The sequence below is a fragment of the Pseudophryne corroboree genome, chromosome 7, assembly GCF_028390025.1.
Source record: "Pseudophryne corroboree isolate aPseCor3 chromosome 7, aPseCor3.hap2, whole genome shotgun sequence".
Lineage (NCBI taxonomy): Eukaryota > Metazoa > Chordata > Amphibia > Anura > Myobatrachidae > Pseudophryne > Pseudophryne corroboree.
In genome coordinates this window covers 137,208,187-137,222,461 of record NC_086450.1, presented here as the reverse complement: position 1 = coordinate 137,222,461, position 14,275 = coordinate 137,208,187, and the positions used below count along the sequence as shown (strand labels likewise).

Here is a 14,275-nt window from a genome sequence, read left to right as displayed (position 1 = left end):
TGAGGATTTGTATAACTTGACAGCGAGGGTTAAAGACACTGAGGACTTGTAAAACTTGAGAGCGAGGTTTAACCTGCAGCCCACGCTGACTCCAAGAACCACTGGTGACTAGAGCGCAGTGGAACCCAGCAGCGGCTGGGAACGCTGGAAGCTGTGCAACAACTGACACCTGGAAATGCAGGAGACACTGGGGCATGCTGCAGAGAGATCCGCCGAGGACAGAAGCACTGGCATCCACTTCAGGGGAAAAGACGATACTCAGGCGCCGAGGCGCTGCTTGGCGTCTGCCTTTGAATCTCCCGCCTCCGCTGGATTGGCGGAACAGTCTGATGACGTCACCTGCTCCCCGCCCACGTGATGCCGGGTGTCATGGCGGCACCCCTGCCCCGGGGAACCGCCAGGGGCCGCGCCAGCCAGGCGCCGGAGCCTGTGGACCACCGAAGGCGGAGGCCGCAACACAGACCAGCAGGTACACAGGGGTAAGCGCGGTGAACGCCGCCTATGGCGTGTGACAGTAAGAATGCCAGACCCTATAGTAGATCTGAGCAGAAGCCGGTTTCCGGGCCCGCAACATAGTTTGAATGACCGCCTCAGAAAACCCTTTAGCCCTTAAGACGGAAGCTTCAAGACCCACGCCGTCAAAGACAGCCGGGCTAGGTCCTGGTAGACACAGGGGCCCTGAACGAGGAGGTCTGGGCGTTGTGGAAGTAAAATTGGACGCTCTGACGATAGGCCTTGCAGGTCTGAGAACCAGTGCCGTCTGGGCCACGCTGGAGCTATGAGAAGCATAATTCCTTTTTCTTGCTTGAACTTCCGAATTACCCTGGGCAGGAGTGAAACCGGAGGGAACACGTACAGCAGCCGAAACCTCCACGGTACCGCCAGCGCATCCACGAATGCTGCTTGAGGATCCCTTGTCCTTGCTCCGAAGACTGGAACCTTGTGATTGTGTCGAGACGCCATCAGATTTACGTCTGGAAGGCCCCACCTTTCCACTAGGAGTTGAAACACTTCTGGATGCCCACTCGCCGGCACGCACGTCCTGACGACTGAGAAAGTCCGCTACCCAATTCAGGACTCCCGGAATGAATATTGCCGATATGGCCGGTAGATGGCGTTCTGCCACTGTAGAATCGGTGAGACTTCCTTCAGTGCTAGGCGGCTTCGAGTGCCGCCTTGATGACTTATGTAAGCCACTGTGGTGGCGTTGTTCGACTGTACTTGAACAGGACGGTTCTGAATTAAATGCTGGGCTAGGTTCAAGGCATTGAAGACCGGCCGCAACTCCAGAATATTGATCGAGAGGAGGGACTACTCCTTGGTCCACCGCCCCTGAAGGGAGTGTTGCTCCATCACCGTGCCCCAACCTCTTAGACTGGCATCTGTCGTCAACAGGACCCAGTCGGATATCTAGAACGGACGGCCCCTGCACAGTTGTTGGTCCCGGAGCCACCAGAGCAGCGACAGATGGACCTCCGGAGTCAATGAGATCATTTGAGACCTGATCCGGTGAGGCAGGCCGTCCCATTTGGCTAGAATTGGAGAGGGCGAGAGTGAAAATGAGCTTACTCCACCATGTCGAATGCTGACACCATGAGGCCCAGCACCTGCATCGCCGAATGTATCCACACTTGCAGACTAGATAGGAAGCAACGAATGCTGTCCTGAAGTTTCAGGACTTTCTCCTGAGACAGGAACAACCGCTGGTTGTGAGTGTCCAATAGTGCTCCCAGATGCACCATGCTCTGAGCAGGGATCAGGGATGACTTCTTCCAGTTGATGAGCCACCCGTGGGCTTGCAGAAACCAGACCGTCACATCTAGATGACGCAGGAGAAGTTCTGGGTAATTTGCCAGGATTAACAAGTCGTCCAAATACGGCAGTATCCTGACCCCTTGACGGCGGAGTACCACCGTCATCACCGCCATGACTTTTGTAAAGACTCGCGGAGCCGTTGTTAAACCAAAAGGTAACGCCCGAAACTGATAACGGCAGTTGCCAATTGCAAATCTCAGGTATTGCTGATGAGACACTGCTATAGGAATATGCAGGTAAGCATCCTGTATATCCATGGAGACCATGAAGTCCCCAGGTTCCAAGGCCAGAACTATAGAGCGAAGGGTTTCCATACGGAACTTGGAAACCTTCACAAACCTGTTCAATGCCTTGAGGTTGAGAATGGCCCGGGAGGACCCATTCGGTTTCGGGGCTAGAAACAGCGGAGAATAGTACCCACGGCCCCTCTGCGCAAGAGGTACCTGTACTACGACTCCTGTATCCAGGAGGGTCTGTACCACCGAATGTAGAGTGTTTGCCTTTGTCTTGTCCAACGGGACATCTGTCTGGCAAAATCGATGAGGGGGTCGGTTTTTGAAGGCTATGGCATAACCTCGAGTGACGACCTGTGGGGTCAGTGTAAGTGCCGTCTTCATCAGACGAGGTGTCAGTGACAGCAGTGGATTGTGAGGAGACAAGCGCTCGCCTAGAGGACCACTTGGACGTAGGCGAGCGACGGTCAGACTTTTTAGTAGTCAGGGACTGGTTCAACTTCTTTAATTGAGCAGATAAATCGTCCGCCCATGGCGGGTTAGCTGCAGGGACCACAAACGGTTGCACCGGCATTGGGGATCCCATAGGGGGTGTTAGTTTATGAACTAGCGTATGCAGAAGCGTGCAAAAAGCGTCCCACGGTGGGTCATTATTTGCCCCCGTTGCCACCGTCCCACTAGGGGGCAAGGAGCCCCCAGAACCAGAGCCCAAAGCTGCTATATTCTCCTCATAGGTATCTGCGGCTTCAGCAACACCGGCAGTATGTTCAGCCCCAGAACCGTTACCCTCAGAAGCAGACATGATATAACTTGCAGTATCAGGTAACACAGTACAATTTGTCAGCAGCACAATACCTCTAGCCCAAACCCCTGCGCAGTGTAGTCAGCACCAGCAGAGATAAAGGAGAGATATGGTGACTAAATCACAGAGAAAAATACGTAATACAGTATATCTTTGTGAAAATCCTATATTAGATAAAACCTGACGCACCAAGCCCCCTCAGGTTATAGAATATAGGGATAGCAGGTTGAGTGAAAGACACGAAATGGACACCACTCAGCTATCAAATGCACACACATATAGTCACAGTCTGTACAATGCAGAGGTTATTACTAACAATAATACTGCACTGGACTAGCTTACACAGCTATATAACAATAGATATAACAGTACACAGTAAGAACTGGATGTATATCACAGGGTAATTGTACTAGGAAACCCTGACTAAGTGCACTCTTTCTTACTAACACTGACTAAAAAAGGCAGGTAGAATACTTAAGTGTCTTGTAAAGTCACAGCACTGACAACCAGGCGGCTTTACATAGGAGGATTTGCCCAAGAATTCCCAGGAACAGTGAACTGAGGAATAATGGCGCCGCAGACACTGCCAGGGAGTGAAGGAGAGACAGATATGCAGCTCCAGAGCGGGAACATTTGCGGGAAATGGCGCCCTGCGGCTGGGGGAGGGGCTCCAGGTCTAAGCCTTATCCCCTCTGCTGGCAAAACCACCGGGTACTGCGGGCTACTTGTAAAAAAGGTTTAGAGAGAAAACCTGACCTGCACCCAAGCCCTGGTGATCTAGTGGGATCAACTGTACTGCCACATTGTCCACCGCCAGCGCGGGCGGCCCGCCTCCCACCGGCCGCGCCGGATCGCGATAAAGTGCGGGTCCCGCGAGCGGGACCCTCTTACCTCCTCCCGAAGTGCGGCCACGCGATCCCGGAGAGCCCTAGCCGTGTGTGACTAACTTGGAAGAAAACCGAAGCCTCCTGCTGTAGGTACCCGGCAACCAGGGCACGGGAGTGTACAGCAGGAGTTAAAGTGAGCCGGAACGGGGCGGAACTGTGTTCCGTCAGTTCCACTTGGAGACGGAACGCAGTTCCGCCTCCTCCGGCTCACCTAACCCGGCGATGTGTCCCCGTCGCTGCAGGGAGATGACGGGCGCCCGCTGAGAGTGTGTTACCAGCGGGCGCCCGTCTTCCCGCACAGCGGCAGCCGGAGGCAGGAGCTCAGTACTGAGCTCCGCCTTCCGGCTCAGTCAGTGCGCGCTATGGGAGAGACGTCATGACGTCTCTCTCATAGTGCAGAGGAGCGGGCGGCGAGAGGACTGCAGCGGCCGGACATGGAGCGGGGCTTGGTAAGTATAGTGTGTGCTGTGTTTTTTATTTTTTTTTATTTGTGTAGCAGCTGGGGGGCAAACTACTGAGAGGTCATTACTACGGGGGCATTACTACTGGGGGGCAAACTACTGAGGGGCATCTACTGGGGTCATTACTACTGGGGGGCATTTACTGGGGGGCATTTACTGGGGGACATTACTACTGGGGGCAAACTACAAGGGGGCAAACTACAGAAGGGCATTACTACTGGGGGACAGACTACTGAGGGGCAGTACTACTGGGGGACATTACTACAAGGGGGCAAACTACAGGAGGGCATTACTACTGGGGGGCAAGCTACTGAGGGGCATCTACTGGGGGGCATTTACTGGGGGACATTACTACTGAGGGGTAAACTACTGAGGGGCATTACTACTGGGGGACATTACTACAGGAGGGCATTACTACTGGGGGCAGAGCCGGTCATAGGCATAGGCAAACTAGGCAGTTGCCTAGGGCATTTGATATGCCTAGGGGCATCGGCAGCTTCTGCTGATTAAAATGATATGCGACATGCCTATATTCTGTGTGTAGCATTTCATATGCAGATACAGCCACAGTCTCACACAGTATATAGGCATGCTGCATATCAGCTTAGTCAGCAGATGCTGCTTGTACATCCTAGCCACATAGCAATGCAAATAAGATGCATTTTCATAAAAAAAGGTGCCTAACGTTAGCATTGAGGCAAGATTTATGAGGACACATCTGTATCCAAGCAGAGGCAGAGGTCACAGTGTTAGTGGCAGTGTGAGTGCTGTGTGCATGATGTGAGTGGGTTGGTTGTGCAGTAGTGTTCGGAATATGTGTAAGGACATTATGTTTGTCACGTAAAAATGCATTAATAATGTGCAACATATGTGTAACGGGGCACTATGTGTGTCATTATGTGTATAAGGGCATTAATAATGTGCGGCATATGTGTAACGGACATTATGTGTAAAAGGGCATTAATAAAAGTTGTCATAATGTGTAAGGCGCATTATGTTTATAAGGACATTAATGTGTCTCATGTGTAAGGGGCATTACTGTGTGGAATTGTGTATAAATGCATTACTAATGTGTGGCATTATGTGTATAAGGTGCTCTACTATGTGGCGTTGCGTATAGAAAGGGCACTACTGTGTCATCTAATGTGAATAAAGAGCAATAGGGTGTGATGTAATGTGAATAAGGAGCAATTCAGTGTGATGTAATGTGAATAAGGGGCTCTACTGTGAGGAGTAACGTTTATAAAATAAAGTGATACTACTGTGGGATGTAATATGAATTATGGACACTATTGCATGATAAAATTTGAATAAAGTTGCAGTACTGTGTGGCGTAATTGGAATTGAGGTTACTATTGTGTGGCCATGCCCCTTGCCAGCAAAAACACACCCCTTTTTGGGCTGTGCGCCAAATGTGCGAACGGTTCCTATTTAAAATATAGGGGGTACAAATACCAAAATAAGGACTGCTACGGGTGAGGGGTGATGGTGCTGGGAAAGAGGTGCAAGGTCAGAGGCGGAACCAGCGGTGGTGCTAGGGGGCACCAGCTAAAATCTTGCCTAGGGCATTATATTGGTTAGGGCCGGCTCTGACTGGGGGGGCACTACTACTGGGGGGCAAACTACAGAGGGGCATTACTACTGGGGGCAAACTACTGGGAGACATTACTACTGGGTGCAAACTACAGGGGGCAAACTACAGGAGGGCATTACTACTGGGGGCATAACTACAGTGGCATTACTACTGGGGGCGTAACTACAGGGGTTAAACTACTGGGGGCATTACTACTTGGAGGCATTACTACTGGGGGCTAAACTACAAGGGGGCATAACTACAGGGGCTAAACGACTGGGGGCATTACCATTAAGGGCATTACTACTGGGGGCACTACTAATGAGGGCATTGTAAAGGGGGCACTTCATAAGGGGCATCACTCCTGGGGTCATAAGGGGCACTGCTATTGCGAGCATTGCATAAGGGGCACCACTACTATGGGCTCTATATAAGGGGCGCTACCACTGTGGGCATTGTATAAGAGGCGCTACTGCAGTAGGCATTATGTGTATTATGGGGTGCTACTACTGTGGGCGTTATTACTATTGTGTAACACGCCCCTTTTTTGAGACCACGCCCCTTTTTACGGCGCGCGCAATACCTTTGTTGAATTGCCACCGTGGGAAGGGGGGTGAGTTCCACCACCTCTCTAGGACCACTTTAAGCACTGGTGTACAGCGCTGCTGGGGGAGAGATGGAGCTGCAGCAGGCAATGTCTACTGACATCCAGCACAATCTGTGCCTCTGCTGCAGCCCTTGTAGTCTTCTTTTTTCCTCAGAAAAAGCTTTTTCTAGAGCTGCTGTGAGCAGCTCTTCCTGTTACATGCTTGCACTGCAAGCGCCAACTACAAACTGAGCTCCTGTGCACGGAGGCGGGGTGATATAGGAGGCGGCGCTATGCATCTTGGGAAGAAGGTCAAAGCTTTTGAGCCTGTTGGTGCTTCGGATCAAGATCCTACTCTACACCCCTATGTCTATCCTTGTCTACCCAGTGTACCACGCAGCAGAAAGATGAAATTATAACCAAAAATACCAAATCTTCTACAGTTGGCCAATCCCTACATTCAGCTAAGCATGAGTGTCATTTGGAGTTCAACATCATCTTCACCGTGTCGTTACTTGCACACAGCTTTTAAAAGGCATATACCTCGAGCAATAGCACCTTTATCAACAGAATTTCATAAGCAGCATCAAAATTCCAAATGTCCGTGTGCTTTTAATACACTGCCATAGGTGTTAGCAGAGGACCAATCTTCTTGTATGTAATATGTGGTAACAGGATATAGTCATGTGACCGATACCACACCCTGTGGAACACCCGTATTGCAAAATGAATACAGTGTATTAAAAATGATAAACCTTTGACAGCCTACCTTTAGCTGGATGTCTGCTGATGCTAATTTCTTGGCCTCTGCTTCTGCTCGTAGTTGTTGATAATCAACAGGTTTATATTTTGAGCTGCCAATTCCATCCTTCATGTGAACCACTAATTCGTCTAGTTCAACATACCAGAGAAAAGAAATAAATTATAATGACATGTATTTATGTATACATTTAATAATGACGAGCCTATTAAAACGTTAATATCTTGAACACCACTGTGTAGAAATGAACCTACAAGTTTCTATGCCACATACTAACTAACTGTAAGCATTTCATTTACACCTAAAATCAAAGGAATTTTGCAGCTGAATAGTTAAAGATAGAATTAGTTCCTTTTTGTATTTGGATTGATTTTTTTTTGGCTGATCCACCTAGGTGGGTGGAGACAATGGGAGTCATTTAGAGTTTATAGCATTGATTTCAGCTTCTAAACTCAATGCTATAATATCTAAATTACTCCAACTGTCTCCACCCAGGGACAGGCTGATTTTACACTACTGGGGTCCGCAGCACCGGAGGTGTCACCAGGTGTGGTGACACCCAGTGTGCAAATCAGAGTCCCCACTAGCGCCGAAGAAACGCACGTCCGAAAGGGAACATGGCCTAGCCTTGAGCTTGATGCCATGCCCCTTCCTGCTAGGCCATGCCCCTTTTCAGATGCAGGCGTCCATTTTCATCACTACAGGGGGTGCGGGGTGGCCAGCATTCCCGGAGAAGCCAGGCTGCCTCCAGAGACTGTGCTGCAGCTCATTCTCAGTGACAGGAGTCAGGTGCTTCAGATAATGTCACAGTGCAGCACCCAGCTCCCTGTCACTGCAGAGTTGCCAGCATTTTGGTGTCACCTCCTTTGAGGGTGACACCTGTGTAGGGTCCGCACCCCTTGCACCCTCAAAGTGACACCTGTGAGCAGCACCACTCTGCTAGGTGGGCTTGGTACAGGAGTTGGATACCAATAATTCTGTTATTGATTGGCCCTGAAAAATGGTTGTTGGAAGTTACAATTGCGTTGAACAAGTGGCTTCACTGATAACTGCAGTTCCTTCTTCTGCCACCATACTATTTGTGTAATCAATGAAGCCTTTTTAACACCACTTTATGCCTTGTGTTTTTATTTATTTGTATAGATTTAGGGTTTACAAGGTTATATTTATTCTACATTTGGTTCAGAATCTGCCATCAGCCGTTAGGCCGGTTAGTTATTTGCTTGGAAATGAACAGAGTTTACACAACTGGGCTGTCAGGTAGCAGAGAGATCATAGAGCTTTGCGCTGCCTTTGGTCTGCCAAGATCAAGTCACCAATTGAAGATAGTGGGCTGGGGAAGGTGGACTGTGTTCAAAGGAAAAAATTATGTTATATTAATATACTTGTTACCAGCTTCAATCTTGCAGTAAGCCTAAGGCACAGGTTCTTCAATGAAATGCACCGGTACTATCCAAATTCTAAAACAGTTTACTGATATATTTCTGCATTTTATGTAATGTGAAGTCTACAATTCACAAGTATAAATTCATCAATATTTATATTTATTCTTGACTTACAGTATATACAATGCAATAAAAAGGGTTATTTTGCTTAAGAAAACTAAGCTGGTCACTCAATGTTAATACAATCATTCTCTCATTTTATAATGTATTATTCTACATTATACAGATATCTGTATTTAATTTATTTGACCTTGGGCTAAGTTTACAGTACTACTGAATTGCAAAATTGTCAGTAAAAATACTGCATACTTCAGCAGTAAGGTAGCTGCTATGCTATGCATGAAACCCTGACCCTGAATTAGGTTGTCTACAAATGATTTAGCACAGGGTTCCCAACAAATATGCAATGCCCTTTTCTGTCCTTGCTCCAGGGTTTGAGTAAAATCAGGGAAAACCAGGACAGTATGCTGCATGCTGACTGGTGAAGATTGTCACAATGTCAGATGTGAGTATTGTCATGTTTAGCGGAAACTACAGTATATGATAATCTGTGTTGTCTATTGCCTATTTTACACATCTAGAATCCGCCTGACATCCATTTCTTGATAATAAATATATGCAGTTGGCATCTGTGCCAAAATGCTTAAATAAAATTTAAATGCATCTTAAAATAAAGTAAGGGTGTATAGACCCAACTGTAGCACACGCCCTGGAGACGGGACCTAATGGGACAGACACCGCTCCAGGTACACTTGTTTAATTTTTGCAGCTACTGGAGCAATGATGTAAGACAACGCAAAGATAATGATGATGATGATGATGATGATGATGATTATTATTATTTGGAGTACCTCAAGAAAGAAGACTTCTTTGGATTTATAAACCATTAAAAATGGATTTGAGAATAATTACATTTAATTGCATTTTAAGTGAATAATGCAACTATTACATTTATTAATAATGCTGTGAAACAATATTCTCTTTTAATTAATCAACTTCATTACATTAAATTGTGTATGAATAGGTTAAGATGACCAACCATTTCGACTTACTGCTAACACTATGGGGTAAATTTACTAAAGCTTCTAAAATAGAATTGGTGATGTTGCCCATAGCAACCAATGAGATGCTGTACAGGTTAAGTATCCCATATCCAAATATTCAGAAATACGGACTATTCCAAAATACGGAATTTTTTGCGTGAGAGTGAGATAGTGAAACCTTTGTTTTCTGATGGCTCAATGTACACAAACTTTGTTTAATACACAAAGTTATTAAAAATATTGTAATAAATGACCTTCATGCTGTGTGTTTAAGGTGTATATTAACTAGCTGTTCTACCCGTTCTTCACACAGGAGTTTCTGATTTTCACGGTTGTAAATATAAATGAGTGTTAAAAATTTGGTAAATCTATAGAGATGTAAATTTGAGACATCTTAATGTAAGTATTAATCCATGGTTCTTGACATTCCCCGAGAAGCACCCGTAGCAGATACAGTAAAAAGTGACAGGACCAATTTTTTGTAGTTTATTAAATTCTACACACTAGAGGTGCAATCCAAATTTTGATCCCATTGTCCATTTGGGCGTTATCATTCACGCAGCGCAAGCCACGCCTCGGTTATGACCTCATTATGTCAACCCCCTGCTCATCCGCTTAGGTGAGGTTTATGAAAATTCTAATTATGTAGTTTTCCTATTTCCTACTTGAAGAATACCTATGTTAAATGTCAGCTTCCTAACATATCGGGAAGTAAGAGAATTAGTGATGAGTCAGTCAGTGAGTGAGGGTTTTCGCATTTAGATAAATGAATTGTGTGTATGTACACACATTTTGTTTACTGTACAAAGTTATTAAAAATATTGGCTAAAATGACCTTCAGGCTGTGTGTATCAGGTGTATATGTTTCATAAATGCATTCTGTGCTTAGACTTGGGCTCTTTCGCCATAATATCTCATTATGGTATGCAATTATTCCAAAATACGGAAACATCCGATATCCAAAATACCTCTGGTCTCAAGCATTTTGGATATGGGATACTCAACCTTTATATTATTTTCTAAAAGGCAATAGAGAAATGATAGGCAGCATATGACTGGTTGCTATGGGCCACATCGCCAATTCTCTGTTTTAGAAGCTTTAGTAAATTTACCCCTGGGGCGCCAGTTAGGATACTCCAGGCACTCAACATCTCACTGGTCCCAATGGCAAGCCATCGCAGAGCCGCGTGGAGTATCCTATGGACCCTCCTGGTGCTCAGTTTCTCCTTGATCATTATATCACATATTCAGGTCGGGGCAGGCACAGGGCGCATTTTATTCTGCTGCGGTCTGTGAGGTGCCCAGCTTATTCCTGCTTAATGCCTTATCAGTCCTTTTCTCTTCAAGACTTGTTTCTGCAGCTCTTAATTCTATGCATTCTGCCTCGCTGAGCTTCACTGCTGGAAAAAAGAGCTAGGACTATGGGTGAAGCTTATTGAAGAGCATATTATTTCTACATAAATATTAATTTATATAGAGCCTTCATATTTACAGAATGAATTGGATTTCTTATTTGCAGTTGACTTCCACAACATGTGATCCCTGCATCATGCTGCCTGCTCCACACAATGCTGGGAGGTCACACAACAGCAGCAAAATGTCTGAGGGCAAAGGGGGAAGGATGGGCAGTCAGCACCAGATGGACTCCCATCTCCTTCCATAGTAAAGACCAATGAGATTCCTGCATACATATTAAAGCATGACAAGAATCATTAGCTAGGCTTTTATTAGACAATAGATTAATATGTAGTCACTAGTAAGGCCATAGCAGAGCAATAATGCACCCTGGGCTGGCCCTTTCCCCAGCGATGTGCTGTCATTATGTAATAACAAGGGGGCAGGCCCACAGGGATGAGATAGTAGCTGAATGCCGGATCATCCAAATGATGAGCCACAGCCCTACAGTGGCCCTCTAGGATGCTGTACCTCCCCCCAGATCCCCGGGCACCCTGGGCAGTGGCACCACTCACACCCATAGTTACAGATCTGGTCACTAAAACTCCAAATAAGGCTGGGGGATTTGAGGACATCTTTGTGTGGTGTATGGGGAACATAGGAAATCTCATAGTAAGTGGGCGTTTTTATGGCAAGTGGAAGATATGAGAATAATACGGATATCTGGCGAATGGATGCAAGTGCATGTCATTTAAACATTAAAGAGAGGGACTAGGGGCCACCCAGTAACTCAGGAAGAAGCTTTATTTTTATTGGACTTGGGAGATTTGAGTTTGGACACACCACACTCAATTTTAAATCTCTCCGCACATTTTAAATCTTCCCCACCTAGCGGCGGCTGCAGCACCGACCATATAGTGTAGGGGTAACCGCTCAGCATATCTAAACATACTTGTTCTGATGTATGTAATATATATGTTGGTTGGTTCCCCTGGGGATCGGCAGGATTTGTGCATCAGGAGCCAGGGACTCAGCATAAGGCATCACACACCTTCTAAGCCCCCGTTCCCCCAGACTCCCATTGGCTAGTTTCACGAGGGGGGATATGGGGGTGTTATGCACACCAGTGCCTGCAGGAAAGTACTAGTGTCAGAACTGTTATGCACTCCAGTGTCTGCAGGAATGTACTGGTGTTTGAACTGTTATGCAAAACAAATGGACTCACAGACAAACTGGGGAATATGACATAACGTACACAGAAGGTGATAGGGTAACAAAATACACACACAGTGAACAGAGAAGCCCAGAGGCTAAGGAACTGGGTATCTCCCTTGTATTAGAACTGCTCAGATGTAAAAAGCAAGATGTTGTGTTTTAATACGTAGAGAACCCGAAATGCTGTTGCTAAGGGCAACAGCAAAACCCTAAAGGGTTACCAACGGGTGTGGCAGTAAACTCCTTGGTCAGAGATGGAATGATAGACACAAGGAGAGCCTCCACAATCCTGATTCTCACTTGCAGTGCACAGGTTTAAGCTTACTGCCACTAAACTGACCCCTGACACCTAGCACAGTGAGACAGGATTAGACAGGCAAGTGTTAGAATACAGCCGCAAACTTGCTAAGTTCACAGAGTAATAACAGAACCCCAGCAAGCTAAACGACTGACTCCAGTCTTACTGCTAGGTCTGGATTGGCAGAGTGTAATACCAAATCCCCAGGCCTATTTGCAGTAAGCAACAAACAAATACAAAGCTACACAGTACTGGCTAACTTTCATGAACTGACTAACCAACAGAGATTCAGCAGCATCTGCTTACCCTGAAAAGAGGCCTTATAAAGCAGGTGCTGTCCACGCCCCACTCAGACCTCACAGACTGTGAGCACAAAAACCAGCACCGGATCCCCTGCCGTGCACAGAGCCTATAACCACTGCACAGCAAAAGACCCGAACCGGAGTATCAGCTGCGCTCAGGTTACTCCACTAGCACTTGTCTCCCGGTTGCCATGACGACGTGGCAGCACAGGGCAGGAGACCCTAACAGTACCCCCCCTCTGACGAGGGGTCAAAGAACCCCTACCACCGGGTTTATCGGGGAACTGCGAGAAGAAAGAGCGTATCAGTCTGGGGGCATGAAGATCACAACTGCGCACCCACGACCGCTCCTCCGGGCCATACCCCTTCCAGTGCACCAAAAATGACAGCCGACCCCGAACCACCTTGGAGTCAAGAATCCTTTCAACAACAAACTCCCTCTGGCCACGTATCAGAAGAGGGGAAGGTCTTCCACTGGAAGAAGGATTACTAATCGCCCGTTTTAAAAGGGAACAATGAAATGTTTTATTGATACCCAAAGAACGGGGCAGATCTAACTGAAATGCCACCGGATTGATAACCCTGGTGATCTTATAAGGGCCGATGAACCGGGGGCCTAACTTATGAGATGGCTGTCTCAACTTCAAATTCTTGGTAGACAACCAGACGAAGTCTCCTAATTTGAAGCTGCAGGGTCTTTTCCGCTTATCAAAAACCCTTTTGGTCACTAATGACACAGATACAAGGGCTTTCTTCACTTTCCGCCAAATACCTCTAAGGACCGAAACCACAGAGGAACCACCAGGCGTGGAGTCCAGGGGGTCAAAAGAATTGGCCTTAGGATGATGCCCATACACACAAAGGAAGGGAGAGATCCCTGTAGCAGAGTGAGCCGCGTTGTTATAGGCAAACTCCGCCATGGACAGATGAGCAACCCAGTCAGTCTGACACTTGGAGACATAACACCTGAGGAACTGCTCCAAGGACTGGTTCACCCTTTCAGTCTGCCCATTAGACTGCGGATGGTAGCCTGACGACAAGCTGACAGAAATCTGGAGATCGGAACAAAATGCCCTCCAGAATTTGGCCACAAACTGGGATCCGCGGTCAGAGACCACATCAAGTGGCAACCCGTGGAGACGCACAACATGCAGCATAAATAATTCAGACAGGCGTCTGGCTGATGGCAGCCCAACCAGTGGAACGAAGTGCGCCATCTTCGAAAACCTGTCAACGACAACCCAGATGGCTGTCATCCCCGAGGATTTGGGCAAGTCCACCACAAAATCCATTGAAATGTGGGTCCATGGCTTAGATGGGATAGAGAGTGGATGTAATGGGCCAACAGGAACCCCTCTAGGAGTCTTATTTCGGGCACAGATGTCACATGCCCGAACCCACTGATCCACATCCTTAGCCACCGAGGGCCACCACACCGCCCTAGATAGCAACTCCCGAGT

At 47.1% G+C, this 14,275-nt stretch overlaps 1 protein-coding gene across 2 annotated transcripts in view; it reads right to left on the bottom strand.

The window, feature by feature from the left end:
* The window catches only part of CCDC148 (coiled-coil domain containing 148), a 739,559-nt gene that overhangs the window by 610,421 nt on the left and 114,863 nt on the right, over positions 1 to 14,275 (bottom strand). For both annotated transcript variants that reach the window (XM_063933692.1, XM_063933693.1), the window contains one exon: positions 7,127 to 7,248. In XM_063933692.1, coding sequence (XP_063789762.1) covers positions 7,127 to 7,248 — 122 coding nt within the window. The remainder of the gene's footprint in view (positions 1 to 7,126; positions 7,249 to 14,275) is intronic.